The following is a 15,836-nucleotide window of genomic DNA, read 5'->3' as shown; positions in this document are numbered from 1 at the left end:
GAGTTTTTGAATATCCATACTTTTTTAAATTCCCATGTTGTGCAAAATGGTGTGCTCAATTTCGAGCGAAAGTGCGGCTCAAAAGCATAGCTGTGTTCAATATGTTACGAAATGCGTTCAATAAAAAACATATGTTTCATTGGAATTTGAAATTTGTTTACCAACAAAATTAAGAAAAAATATGCCTGCTGGCTTATTAATTGCCCTGGTTTCTACCAGAAAAAGTCTAATGATACTGGAACGTGCTTTTATTTGGCATATGAGTGCATCTAGGCAGCATTAACAAAAGAGGAAATGGTATGCAAAATAGTTGGCTTCTAGGAGACAGTGGTTACGCTTAAGAAACATTTTTTGACGCCCTATAAACAAGTGGAGCATGGATCTTGTCAACATCGATATAATAAAGTGCGCACAACTGTAAGAAACATTATTAGAAGGACTATTGGAAATCTTAGAAGTAGATTTTTTATAGATTCTATTTTTATTTTGATCATATTCAGAATGGAGCACACCAAATTTGGGAAAATGTTTCACATTCGAGCAAACTCGAAATGCAGCACATGGGCGTATGTCGAAGTTTTCTTGAAATATAAATCCCAACTCCACCGCCTCTGGAATATCTACGATCATTCCTATAAAATTTAAAGCCCAGCATATTCACCGCACAAGTTGAAACATCGGATTTCAACCACGTTTCAGTAATTGCAATAACATCCAAAAGTGAATCACACAGGATTGACTTCAATTCATTAAACTTAACGGAGTAAGTTGAGGGTCTCATACTCTGACAATTTATGTGGCCTATTTTAAATTTATTGTCCCAAGGCTCCAACATTGATTTTAGGGAAATGTTACTGCCAACTACAGATCCCATATTTAAGTCAAAATACATCAAATATAAGTAACATAAATAAAGTGGGGAACCAACGAACAATCAAGATATTACCATAATAATCCATACTTAATTAACAACTAATCAAATTTAATTAAAAAACAGATGCTTATGTTTATTTTATATTAGATCAACATTTATCAAGATCGGTATTGAAAACATAATTTCAGTCGGTGTCCCGACATAACATGACCTACATCGAATTTTTTAATTCATATTTCAATTCTTATTTTTGAGATCATTTTAGAAATAGGGATAGTAGGCAGACAAACCAAAATGTATTTACAACATTATTTAATTTAAAACATTACGAAATTAATGTGTATGACTTGACAAATTTTGTAAATGACGGACAAAAAGTATACAGACGGACGGACTTACCGATGTAGGCCATATGTAATGTTCAATTTAGCATAAAAAAGCTTTTATAGGAAGATATATAACTTCATTACAACTAATGTTCGTCCAAGGTAGAACCAGCATTGATAAGAAGTAAGTTACATTGTTCAAGGCTGCAAACATTCCTTCCATCCGGGAAAAATAGTTTTGCTTTGAGGCTGTCAGAATTGAATAATTTAAACTTGACAATACACCCCTTTCTAAGCAGTTTTCTACACGTTGAATTCAATCTTGCTGCAGCTGGTGAATAATGGTCGTTTAAGTACACACGTTTATTTATATCACTGCCCTGACCACTCACAAGATCACAAATTTTAAGATTACGTGTCGCAAAATATTCTTTCATAATATCATCACGTACTTGCACCGAATTGAATTTAATCAGGACCAGGTTACGATTGTGCATATAACAAACATGATTTACTTCGTTCCTGCACAATGATATCTTAAAAATTGCAGCCAACTTAATGGCAATATCAGCAAGATCTGTGATATTTCCAGGTAAACCGCTGACTAAAATATCTCCTCTGTTGAGTCTCCGGTACAAAACATTGTTCTCAAATTCCAATGACGTAATTCTTGTAGAATAGGAAGAATCAATTTTATCGATACGCTGATTGCAATCAAGAATATCTTTTTTTATTTCATTCAAACAAGAGCTCATCTCTGATTTAATTTCATCAAGTACTCGTTTAATGGAAGTTTGTTCCGATTGATTCTGTTTAAAAAAATCATAAAATTGTTTGTTCAGTGATCGCAGATCTTCGGCAACACCATCCTGGCTATCACTGCCATTCAGTCTAGTTTCGCATTCAACACACATAAACAAAGATTTTTTTATCGCCTTAAGCGCTAGAAGTTCACTTTCGGAAATCTTTCCACACAACGCATGGAACCATTGGGAGCAGATTCTGATATATAACTAATACCGTAGACAGACGACAGCCTTAATTTGCATTAAGAAATTCTTAATTTGAATTAATATTTACCCCTGACAGACGAGAGTTTCTGCATTTACAAACAGTTTTTTGTTTCAAAACAATTGTTTGTCTGTTTGTAGGAAGAAAATTTTGTCATTGGTTTACAATATTTTTCGTGATACATGGCATAAAGGAAGAATAGCAGCTATGATGTTGGCAAAGCAACTCCAAATTTGAAAGAATGTTGAAATTTGCCTTTATTTATAATTTTTATTTTTATAAATGTAAACAAATTTGACAACAATAAATTGATTTTCGACAGCATTGCCATATTGAAATTGGTTAATTCAGTATAAATTCAGTTTGATTTTGTGCATTAAAAATGAGGATAATGTACAAGTTAATTTGAATTAAAGCTGTTAATGCAAATTAAGGCTGTCGTCTGTCTAGGCTATAAATGTGAATCTACCTATGTTCATAAAAATATGAACATGATATTTGGTTGTATTAGTTTAGGATGTTTTAAACATTTACATGTGTCGTAAATAATAGATAAGCAGTCCTCAATTCTATTCGAGTGTGCATGTATGCACATAAGGGATGATAACACTCCACGCTGCTGAAGACGCATAGCTAATAAAGGATATCTCCATAAACATGCGCTCAGCGGGTGAGTAAATAGAGATCACTTCAATGTGGGTTTCTGTGTGTGTGAGCTGATCATGAAGAATTAATAGCAGCCCACACACAAGGATATTGGCGCGCTCATTTAGTACTGTAAACAAATGAGCATATGTTATCTCTTATGTGTATTAGGCTATGTTATATTAGGTTAGGTAGTTCTTAAGGAAAAATATAAAATAATAATATTAGAATTGAAATGACATTCGACCTTACATGGAAGCTATATACAAATATGAACCGATTCCAACGAAACTTGTCACAGGTTAGGTTATACTAATTTCAGTACGTTTTGTTCCTATTCTACTGATTCCTTGGTGTGTCAATTACTTAAAAGGGAGCTGTATCTACATCTCAACCGATTTTCACGAAACTTGTTACACATCATTCTGGACTAAATTCGGTACGCTATGTCAAATATTGTACAAATCGAAAGATATATAGCGACTTTGGTGCACCATTTACATGGAATCGGACGAAACTATATATGGGAGCTATATAGAAATCTGGAACGATTTTCTCGAAACTTGGCAGACATCATTCTAGACTCAATTCAGTACGTTGTGCCAAATTTCGTGCAAATCGCAAGATATATGTGGACTTTGGTGCACCATTTACATGAAATCGGACGAAACTATATATGGGAGCTATATCTAAATCTGGACCGAATTTCTCGAAACTTGGCAGACATCATTCTAGGCTCAATTCAGTACGTTATGCCAAATTTCGTGCAAATCGAAAGATATATGGGAAATTACAAAAATCTTTTAAATTCCTTGAAACAGGTTTGAAAGGTTATAACTCGCGAAATATGAACATATTGCATAAAATTTGAATTCATTTCTATAAAATGAAGTGTTCTTGTCAGAATCTTAAACTATTGGTAATAAATAATATGCTTCGTGGAAGCTGTGATGGTGGTAATGTAAAAAAATGGGTGAAAATGTGTTGAAGCCAACGAGTTTTTTTGTGTTCCTTCCTGATTTGTGGCTAAACTACACAACGCATGCACATATGATCAGTGACTAAGTTGCAGAATACCCCATGGACAATATGATTCTAATGTATGATTTTTCGATATAATCTCTGCATCCACCTAAAATGGATGCTGACATTTTGAAGCCGGATTTTCGGTGTTTTTTGAATTTTTCTTATAATTATGACGCGCATCCAGATAATGGACCAAACTAATTATAGGATTGTAGAACTCGTGATTTTGCTTTGTTTAGTGTATATCTCATGAATGTGCTCACCGTAGCATCTTTGTAATTGGGTTCCAAAGACGAAAATTTGGTGCGTAAATTTTTATAAAAACATATTTTTTGAGTCTAAAATTAAGAAAGTCCATTCAAATTCCGTGGAACCCCGCGTGATTTTAGTTTTTTTTTTTTACGTGCCCGATCTAATGAGCCCATCCATGTTCGATTTCGTCCAATAAAACGGCGGATATAGGTACCTTGAATGTGGGAAAAACTGCAAAAACGTATTTTGACAAATTCGCGTATATAATCGCGGTTTTCTTCAAATTGATTTCACATACATTCATGCTTGTGTTATCATATTCGCGAATCTGTGTGAAAATAGGTCAAAAATATATCTATACGCGAATAATATGCGTATTTTATCCAAAATCGATTGTGGAGGCACATATGCGGTTCTTAACCGATCCTTTTAAAATAGGTGTTCTTTTGTGTATTTCCAAAGGAGATAACTGAAACCGGATGCGCATAAAAATCGTATGCACGTTGCGTAATTTTTAGCCATTTTTATGATTTTTGCATAGTAAAGTGCATCGAGCGGCACACTTTGACCGCTAAATGAAACCTCGGAAAATTCATAATTATTGGAAGAGATTGATTCGACTTATACGAAAACCGCATGTGCATCGACTGATTTCAACAAATACGCGAACTGTATGATTTATAATGTTGATCATTTTCACATGCTGTAACTGCAATATATTTGGTCATTTTTAAAGTCAAAACTCTGAACAGAGGAATCTACCGATATTTAACGATCATCTAAAAGAATTTGTAGAAGAAATCGTCACATATTTTAGAAGATCTAGACAAAACCGTATTCCCTTAACCATACCAAAATATCAAAAATTCGAAAAAAACATTTTGTGGCAATTGGAAAATTAATTTATTTTATTTTGAGATATTTTTATGCTTTTATTTGTTTTTCGCGACTATTTCAATGTGATTTGACAAGTAAGCAAAGAAAACAAATCTGTTTATTCATTTGTGAAGAAATTCTCGAATTACAACAAATAGGAATTCATATAATTTATATTTGAAATACAAGATTTAAAACCGCTATAGCTTTTGTGCGCAGCATCCGAACTTGTGAACGCGAACAGATTTCGAATCAGCATATTTTTCTTAACCTATGTACCAAAAATCATTAATGTGCTCGAAAAAAAAATTTTCAAATTTTTTTTTTAATGGAATTTTAAAAGAATTTTATAATTTCCCATATAGGGACTTTGGGGCACCATTTACATGAAATCGGACGAAACTATATATGGGAGCTATATCTATATCTGGACCGATTTTCTCGAAACTTGGCAGACATCACTCTAGGCTTAATTCAGTACGTTATGCCAAATTTCGTATAATTATACAGTATTCACGATTTCCATATGATTTTTTTATTCCTTTTCCGCATACGAAGTAGCGGGCACTTTGCTAGTATATATATTCTTGTAATATCAAAATGAAACACACACCAAATATTATAGAATCGATAAGAAAAAGTTTTAATGTATTCAAATAAAGTTTTTCCAAGACTGACAATTATATATTTTTCTATAACATAAGAAACCTATTTTTCTTTCATATATAAAATAATAATTCCAAAACTAAGTTGATTGAAACAAGTATTTCAACACCCCCTCTCAATCAACTAATCCGAGCTTTAACCGCATATTTACATATTTCGTAGCATCAGTGGATTTTGTGAAAATATCTGCCAATTGCTCTTCCGTATTGATGTGCTCCACAGCAATTGATCCGTTCATAATATGATCCCTTATAAAATGGTGTTTTACATCGATGTGCTTCACACGTTTACTTTCTAAATTATTTGCGATCCCAATACATCCGTTGTTATCTTCGTATATTTTTATTTTGTATTTTTCATCTATTTCCATGAGATCTTGCATAACTCCCCGTATCCACACAGCTTCTGTTGTAGCCATACTAAGAGCCACATATTCCGCCTCAGATGATGAAGTTGCTACAGTCTGCTGTTTCTTGCTACACCAAGACACGGTACATCCATACACTTTAAACACGTATCCACTCACAGATTTTATGTCAACACTTTCCGATGTCCAATCTGAATCTGCAAACCCAATAATGGGTTCAGCTTCATATCTTTTAAACACAGCTTAGCGGATGCTGTGCCTTTAAGATAACTTGCAATTCTCTTTAGGTGTTGCCAATGTGTATCTGATGGATTTTCTTGATAACGTCCAAGGTATCCAATTTGGTAACAAATGTCTGGTCTTGAACAAAGCATAATGTACATGAGACTTCCCAGAAGTTCCCTGTATGGCTGTCCAGTTTGTTCCTTCTTTTCAGGTGCATGTAACTGTAAACCCTTTTCCATCGGTGTCTTAACTGGATTACAATCTTGTAGGCCAAATTTCTCCAACACTTTTCTAATGCTATTCTACTGAGATGAAGCCAAGCAATCATTTTCTTTTACAAACTTTATACCTAGGAAATATTTAAGTGGTCCACAATCTGACATTTCAAACTTTCTGTTAAGACTTTCTTTTAGCTGGTTGATGCTTTCCAGTTTACTTCCAACTAAAAGAAGATCATCTACATACAATATTAAATAAAGTACGTCATTTTTCTTCTTATTAATCTTCATATAGAGGCAGTAGTCATGTTTCGAACGTAGAAAACCCAGATATGTAATAAAATCATTGAACTTATTGTTCCAGCATTTGGGTGCTTGCTTTAGTCCATAAAGAGATTTCTCAAGCTTGCAGCAAATACCCTTTTTGTAATTTACACCAGCAGGAAGAGCCATATATATGTTCTCAGTTAAATTTCCATTCAGAAATGCAGTTTTCACATCCAACTGTTGAAAGAAATATCAATGTTGTATACCCACCGCTAATACTATTCCAAGTGTGGTCAACTTTGCAACAGGTGCATAGGTATCACTATACTCTACTCCATACTTTTGAAGATATCCCTTCACAACTAGTCTAGCTTTATACTTCACTGGGGTCCCGTTTTCATCTTCTTTTATTCGGAAGACCCACTTTGATGTCAACAAATTTGAGTTAGGAGGAGCGGTTACAATTTTCCAAACTTTATTTTTCTTCATTGAATTAAGTTCGTCCTCTACTGCCCTTTTCCATTGGTATGTATCTTCTCTGTTGAAAATATCTTCAAAGTTTTCTGGGACATTGTTATGTATTTTTTCTGCATTGAAGCCCGTTAAATAATCGAATAGTTTTGTTGGCAAACGAGTTATTCTTCTACTTCTTGTAGCTTCTTGTTGTTCACTTTCATCAGAATTTTCAGACATCTGCCTTTCGTTTGTATGTTCAACAGCGCTTGATTCTTTGTTATGTTTGACATCGTTGTAATTTCTGGAAGAATCATCTTGAGGCATATCACATTCAGTCACAGCATCATCTATTTCTTCCCCCTCTAGCTCGTGACTGATTCGTGTGTTCACTATTATCTTCTTGCAAAGCAAATGGGTAACATTCCTCATCGAATTTTACGTCACGTGCTAATACAACTATTCTGTTTTCAACATCCCACAGCCGGTAGCCATTAGGTGCATAACCAATCATTGCCATTTTCTTCCCTTTAAGATCTAATTTCTTTCTTTTTGTATTTGGGATCCATACATAGGCCTTACACCCAAAAACTTTTATTTTTTCTAAAGACGATTTTCCATTGTACCATATTTCTGCAGGAGTTACTTTACATCAAGAGCTCGGGTTGGACATCTATTTAAAATGTATACAGCTGAGAGTGCAGCTTCATTCCATAAGTATTTTGGACTGCCAGAATCTAGCAACATTGATCTAATCTTCTCAGTCACAGTGCGATTAAATCTTTCAGAAACCCCATTCTGTTGGGGCGTATAGGCAATAGTTGGTTCTACCTGGATACCCTTTTCCTTTTCTTCTGGTCTGCAGATAAATATTCTGTGCCTTGATCAACTGTTAGCTTTGAAATTTTAGACTGAGGGAACATAGCTGTGACCAACGCCTCATATTCTTTAAACTTCTCAAAAAACTGAGATTTCTTCTTTATAAAAAATATCATTGCGAAGTGAAAATAATCATCTATGAAAGAAACGAAATACTTGCAGCTATCCCATGATGTAGGTGTTATAGGACCGCACACGTCGGAGTGAATTCTTTCAAGTATTCTTGTGAATCTCTGTCTGGTGCCACTAAATGGCTCCCGACATTGTTTCGCTTCGACACAAATGTCACAAAAACCTAGATCTTTTGTATTTAGACTTTCATTTAGGAGGTTCATACTCTTTAATTTTTCCATTCCTGATATTCCTATGTGACCTAATCGTTTGTGCCACAGTGTAACATTGTTAGTGCTACATAACATAACTGAACTTGAGATAAGGTTTAAAGAAAGTTCGTAAAGGTTTCCTATAAAATATGCAACGGCAAGTTTGTCTTCTCCTTTCTTAATAATCGCAGTACTGTTTTCGAAACTGACTGCTAATCCAGCTTTTGTAAGCTTTCGCACAGACAATAGGTTTTCTCTCAGATCAGGAGTGTACAACACATCTTTCATATAGATTTCAACTCCTTTATTGCTAGTGCCTTTTATTTCGCCTACATAATTTGCCATTATAGACTGACTATTTTTCGCTACATTTATTTCAACCGGAGAGCTCATTTTTTCCATCGATGAGAAGTAGAATTTTTCTTTAGCCATATGATCGCTGGCACCCGAGTCTAATTTAAATGTGATAAATGGACCATTTTCTAACTTGACATTATCTCTTGTGTCAACCATAAAGGAAACAGATTTGGATTTTGCCGATCTTGCCTCTCCTTGCCAACAATCATTAGCTTGATGGCCGAATTTATTGCATTTATAGCACTTATCGTTGAACTTCTTATTTTTCTTGATGAATTTTTTGCTTGAAAATGCGGTCTTGTCACTTACTTCATTATGACGATCACAAAGTTTTGCTTCTTCAGACATTAATCTCTCCTTGACTATATTTAGATTCAATTTTTCATCATCCACGTTTTGAAGAGCTGTTACCAAAGGGTCATACTTTTCCGGTAGCGTAAGAAACAGTTGAGCCAACACATCTGAATCTTCCATTGTTGCACCGGCCAATTTCAATTGTCTTACCAAGTTTTCGAATGATAAAATATGCGTTACAATTGAATCTCCGTCATTCATTCTTAACATGGTTAATTTCTTTCTTAACAGCAATTGATTTACGACAGACTTCTTGGGAAAAGCAGCATGCAGACTATTCCACATATCCTTTGCACTTTATCTCGAATAAAACTTAAACAATCCGAATGCACAAAGCTTACAATTCGGTCCATTGCTTTCTTATCCTTCTTCCTGTATTCGGCTAAGGCAGTTGCATCACTTGAAGGATTGCCGGTCAGAACATCCAATAAGTTTTGCGAGTCCAGGTGAATTTTTACACGGAACTGCCAGTCATCGAATACTTCTCCTCTGAATTGAGGAATACCGTGAGTTTCTTTTGCGTCGCCCATAACCTCTTGTAATATCAAAATGAAACACACACCAAGTATTATAGAATCGATAAGAAAAAGTTTTAATGTATTCAAATAAAGTTTTTCCAAGACTGACAATTATATATTTTTCTATAACATAAGAAACCTAGTTTTCTTTCATATATAAAATAATAATTCCAAAACTAAGTTGATTGAAACAAGTATTTCAACATATATATATATATAAATAGAAAATTCTTTTAAAATTCCATTAAAAAAAAATTGGAGTTTGGTGCACAATTTACCTAAAATTGATTGAAACAAGTATTTCAACATATATATATATATATATATATATAAATAGAAAATTCTTTTAAAATTCCATTAAAAAAAATTTGAAAAATTTTTTTGCGGGCACATGCATTATTTTTGGTACATAGGTTATTAAAAATATGCTGATTCGAAATATGTTCGCGTTCACAAATTCGGATGCTGCGCACAAAAGTTATAGCGATTTTAAATCTTGTATTTCAACTATAAATTAAATGAATTCCTATTTGTTGTAATTCGCGAATTTCTTCACAAATGGTTAAACACATTTCTTTGCATACTTGTCAAATCACATTGAATTACGGTTAAATTGTCGCGAAAAACAAATAGAAGCATGAAGATATCTGAAAATAAAATAAATTAATTTTTTAATTAAATCGAAATGTTTTTTTGAATTTTCGATTTTTTAGTATGGTTAAGGGAATACGGTTTTGTCTTAATCTTCTAAAATATGCGACGCTTTTTTCTTCAAATTCTTTTAGATTATTGTTAAATATCGGTATATTCATCTGATAACAGTTCCTACTGTTATCTAAATATATTGCAGTTACAATACATAAAAATTATCAATATTTAAAAGCATGCAATTCACGTATTAGTTGAAATCAGTTGATGCGCATGCGGTTTTCGTATAAAATTTTAATTTAGCGGCCATAGTGTGCCGCTCGATACACTTTACTATGCAAAAACGCTAAAAATGGCTAAAAATCACGCAACGTGCATACGATTTTTATGCGCATCCGATTTCAGTAATATCCTATGAAAATACACAAAAGGACACCTTTTTTAAAAGGATCGGTTAAGAACCGCGGATGTGCCTCCACAATCGATTTTGGACAAAATACGCATATTATTCACGTATCGATATATTTTTGACCTATTTTCACACAGATTCGCAAATATGATAACACAAGAACGAATGTAAGTGAAATCAATTCGAAGAAAAACTCGATTATATACGCGAATTTGTCAAAATAAGTTTTTGCAGTTTTTCCCACATTCAAGGTACCTATATCGGCCGTTTTATTGGGCGGAATTAAACATGGATGGGCTCATTAGATCCGGCACGTAAAAAAATTAAAATCACGCGGGGTTCCACGGAATTTGAATGGACTTTCTTAATTTTAGACTCAAAAAATATGTTTTTTTATAAAAATTTACGCACCAAATTTTCGTCTTTGGAACCCAATTGCAAAGAAGCTACGGTGAGCACATTCATGAGATATACACTAAACGAAGCAAAATCACGAGTTCTACAATCCTATAATTAGTTTAGTCCATTATCTGGATGCACAACCTAATTATAAGAAAAAATCAAAAAACACCGAAAATCCGGCTTCAAAATGTCAGCATCCTTTTTGGGTGGATGCAGTGATTATATCGAAAAATCATACATTAGAATCATATTGTCCATGGGGTATTCTGCAACTTAGTCACTGATCACATGTGCGTGCGTTGTGTAGTTTAGCCACAAATCAGGAACGAACACAAAAAAACTCGTTGGCTTCAACACATTTCCACTCATTTTTTTATATTATCACCATCACAGCTTCCACGCAACTTATTATTTATTACCAATATTTTAAGATTTTGACAAATGTTTGTGCGTCATGGTGATGTAATCATAACTTATTTTTGTAGAATTATTTAATTTTTTATATTTTTGTGTGAAGTTTATCCAGATTGTCTCTAATTTGTAAAAACATTAGCACAGTCTCTTTTGGAATTGAATGAAATTATTTTGCATTGTATACTAGCCAAACAGACGACATCCTTAATTCAGATTATCTTGTAAATTATGCGCATTTTTATACCTTTTATTAGACAGTTGTGCATATGGGCATTTCCTTTGTGCATATGGACATTTCCGGCAGAATATAAACCAATGCCATATAATTTTTCTTTAATTGCACTTAAATACATGAAACAACTGCAAAATTGTAAAAAAGCCACATCGTGAGTGAACGAGAAAAATCCTTTGCAAAAAAGCACCGATCCTATTTTGAAAATGTGAAAGTGCAAATGCTTGATATTTCATATTTATGAAAAGGATAAACATGTTCTCACAATCGCCAGAGTTTTCCAATTATTAACAATAATGTCTAACGCATGTATATTTGAAGCCGCGTGAGTAACCGCTCTTTTGTGATTTTATTTCAAAAGATTACATCCGGAGGCTCTCAATTTTTTTACCACTGATAGTACTCCAAAAGTACTACTAATTGCAAAGAATGTAACTGTATTTGATTTATTTAACATTTAAAGTTTTATTTTGCCTCAGATAGTCGTGAAAGTGGCCGCGGAACTGCACATATGTTTGTAATAGACAAAATACTAAACTTGCAGGCATAGATTTCCATGTAAGATGTCTGAATTTTTCTCATTGTACTTGTAGAGATTTTTTCAGAGTTGGATGCTTGAAATGTTATGACTTCTAATCAGGGACGTACGCAGGGGGGGAGCCCTGGGGGCCCGGGTCCCCCCCGAAATGAATTTTTTTCACAGTAAATGTATGTTTGCAACAGCGAATTTTTTCATTTTGCACTACTATTCAGAAAAAAATTCAAATTAAAATAGAATTCTGCTCGGGTAGCCCAATTTTCCACCTGTCCATAGGACAAAGTCTTAAATCCCCGGCCGAAGGCCGTCTATTCCGAAAGTACGAAGTTCTCAAAAAAAATTATGTGGTTGTAATAAACCAAAAGGACTATGTGCTGTAAAAAAATTAAACGTTTCGGAGTGGTATTCTTAAATATATTTAATAAAAAGTGGGGGTATTTTTTGAACTTTGGAACCCCATATCTCGGGAAGTACTAATTTTCCCCCGAAAAAAATTATGTTGCTGTAATCAGCATCGGAAGGGCTACCTATGGTAAAAATTTCAAAATTATCTGAGATGTATCCGTAAAGTGCATTTGTTCCAAATTTTCGGCTTGTTCGTTTCTCAGTTTTGTGCATCCACAGCAGATAATTGAGTATTTCCACTATTTTAGATTGAGTAATATTGAGAAAAATATTTTTAATTTGTGTATAAACAGCAAATTATCTAATTTGATCAAATTTCGCACTTTTTCAAAATAAATTGGAATCAACCTCACATTGTTGATCAATTTTATTGCGCTCCATAACCTTTTTTTAAAATATTAATATTTTGTGATAAAATACGTGTCTGTGTATTAAAAAGTGTTTTATACTATTTTTGTGCATATTGTACTAATAGGTGTGGTGAAATCCTTTTGATTAGTGCTAAAAAATATTTTTCAAACTAATTTCTTCTTTTTGTTTCCTTACCAATTTGTTCCTCTTGTTACATTATTTTCATAGTTCAAATCGGTTTCAGCTGGAAGTACTGCATCACGAACAGTTCTGGTAGTGTAATAAATAAAACGGAATTTGTCATAAGCTAGTGTTGTGACGGAAGCAACTGCTGAAGCCAGAAAGGATATATTGGAAGGAGAAATAACCTTTAAAACGATGTGTGTTGATATCCAAATGCTGGAGAAAACTTGATATTTATTATAATTTGTATATATTAGCAATATGAATGATTCGGACCGAATATTAGTTCTTGGCGATTTTAATATGCCATCTGTGAAGTGGCTTTAATTGCCAGAGTCAGAAGCTCTTAATCCTTTGACATCTAATATGAATTTAAATCAATGTACTTCTGAAATTATTAGTCGATTTTGTGACATCATTCTCCAACAAATAAATAATATAGTAAATGATCATGAAAATTCTGAATTTTGAATTAATTAGAATACCTTATAACTTATGTATGTCCATGATACAAGATTATTTAATTTCTGACAATTCGTCACACCCAAGGTTAAGGATAATTTTAATTTTTGATTTTTTATAATTTTTTCTTTTTTAATTTTCGGTCTAAATTGACGTCTATACATTCGGTATATGGGCATTTCCGGAAAAAGGTAAACCAAAGTCGAAGAATTTGTTTCTTTAATTGTGCCTTAATAAGTGAAGTAACGCAAAAATATAAAGAAAGGCTACATTTGTAATTTTTTCTTCTTGTACCATAAATGCTAATTTCAAGACTATAAATGCAGACACTGCCGAAATATTTCTGCAAAATCAAAAATGTCGCTTGAGCTTCGTCGTGTGAGTGATCGAAAAAATCTTTCGCAAATAAAGGATATCCCAAATTTTGAAAGTGCTATAATAATGCTTGATATCTCTTATTCATGTAAAGAATATAAAAAGGTCAAAATATTCACAAAATTAGCAGAGTTTTCCCATTATTAGCAATGGTGTCTAAGGTTTTGTATGTATATTTGGAATCGCGTGAGTGACCGCTCATTTGTGCCTTTTATCTCGAAAGATATTTAACATTTAAAGTTTGATTTTGCCCCTGAAAGTCGTGTAAGTGACTGTGAAAGTGCCCATATATATTCTTTGTACCGATTTTTCTTGTTTTGTTACTTATACTAATATTTGATTGAGAATATTTTTGTCCTTTATACCATCCTTCTCAAACGACATCTAGTGGGAACAATTGGTAACCCTAAAATGAGTTTTCGTTCTTTGCACAATGTGTCTATTCACTTTCAGAAACACGATAACAATGAATAAAATGCATTCGATTGGCACGTGTTGTGGCTGACTTGAACACATATGAATACAAGTTGACAATGTTCGTTGTCATATTCTGAAATTTGACAACGTCCGTGTCACAATCTCAAACAAGACAACGTATCGTGGTAAAATACTAAGAATTGTAAACGCCTGTTGACAAATTGACAACAAGCGCTGTCAAAACCAAAGTGATAACGCATGATGAAAAATCTACAACGAACGGTGTTAATTTCGCCAAGTTTTTTTCTCCTCTGTGTAACCAAAGCGGTGAAGGGTATCATACTGTCGGCCCCATCCGACTTTTGAACATTACTTATTGGTTTATTAATTTACACGCATATGCCCGCTACTCCGTTAGCGAATGTGGGATATATTTCCAAAATTTCCAAAACTTCCTACTTAACCCAAACCTAAACCTCCACAGTGATTTAAATCCAAGTTTCAGGATTACACTTCTATCGGTTCACCCGCAATTCAAATTTACCAAATTTAGTATACAGTAGTACCAGTATCCAAAACCTCCTAATTACCCCAAACCTAAACCCCCACAGTGATCCTAATTCCAAGTTTTAGGATTCCAACTCTGTCGGTTCACCCACAATTCAAATTGTACCAAATTTAGTACACAGTAGTACAAATACTGAAAATTTCTATTTGACATTTTTTATATACAAATGTGTGTTAAGAATAAAAACGCCAATACGCGAAAATGTGTGCATAAAATGTAAATAAAATCAGAGGTCTACACTAAAAACGTTTTATATTGTTTGCTAATATCATAGATTATAGAGACAGGAAACTTCTAAATATTATACTATTAATGAAACATTTTAAATTTATTTTTAGGCTTCTGAGCACAAGAGGAGTCAAAAGGAAATTGGAGACATAGCTGGAGTAGCTGATGTAACAATACGCCAATCGTATAAACTGATGTATCCGGAAGCAGCAAAACTATTTCCAGAAGACTTTAAGTTTGCTACTCCAATTGAACAATTGCCACAAATGTAAACTAAAAATAAAAATGTACTGTATTTGACCTGCAAATAAACATAGATCTTAAAACTATTTCAAAGAAAATACATTGAAAGGAAAGTGTTTATTGAATACTAGCATTCGACGTTCGTTAACCTATTGTATAATATATCTCAAAATGTCTACACATATTATCTAATTTTCACAGAAAATTACATATGTCAGAAATCTATGTATGTATGTATTTAAAAATTACATCCATATCTTAACCCAAGAACTGAACCTAATACTAAAATTTTGAATTCTAAATATAATCGTACGCCCTTTAGTA

The 15,836-nt window shown here is 33.4% G+C and overlaps 1 protein-coding gene across 1 annotated transcript in view; it reads left to right on the top strand.

Moving 5' to 3' along the window:
* The window catches only part of LOC133323435 (transcription initiation factor IIB), a 39,337-nt gene extending 23,791 nt beyond the window's left edge, over nt 1–15,546 (top strand). Inside the window, exon 5 of the mRNA XM_061532360.1 lies at nt 15,380–15,546. Coding sequence (XP_061388344.1) covers nt 15,380–15,541 — 162 coding nt within the window. The 3' untranslated portion in view covers nt 15,542–15,546. The remainder of the gene's footprint in view (nt 1–15,379) is intronic.
* The last annotated feature ends 290 nt before the right edge of the window (nt 15,547–15,836 follow it).

The sequence above is a fragment of the Musca vetustissima genome, unplaced genomic scaffold (assembly GCF_032173495.1).
Source record: "Musca vetustissima isolate MV318-11 ecotype Yass unplaced genomic scaffold, APGP_CSIRO_Mvet_v1 utg17160, whole genome shotgun sequence".
Lineage (NCBI taxonomy): Eukaryota > Metazoa > Arthropoda > Insecta > Diptera > Muscidae > Musca > Musca vetustissima.
Note: the sequence above shows the minus strand (reverse complement) of the source record. Positions and strands in the feature narration are given on the sequence as shown.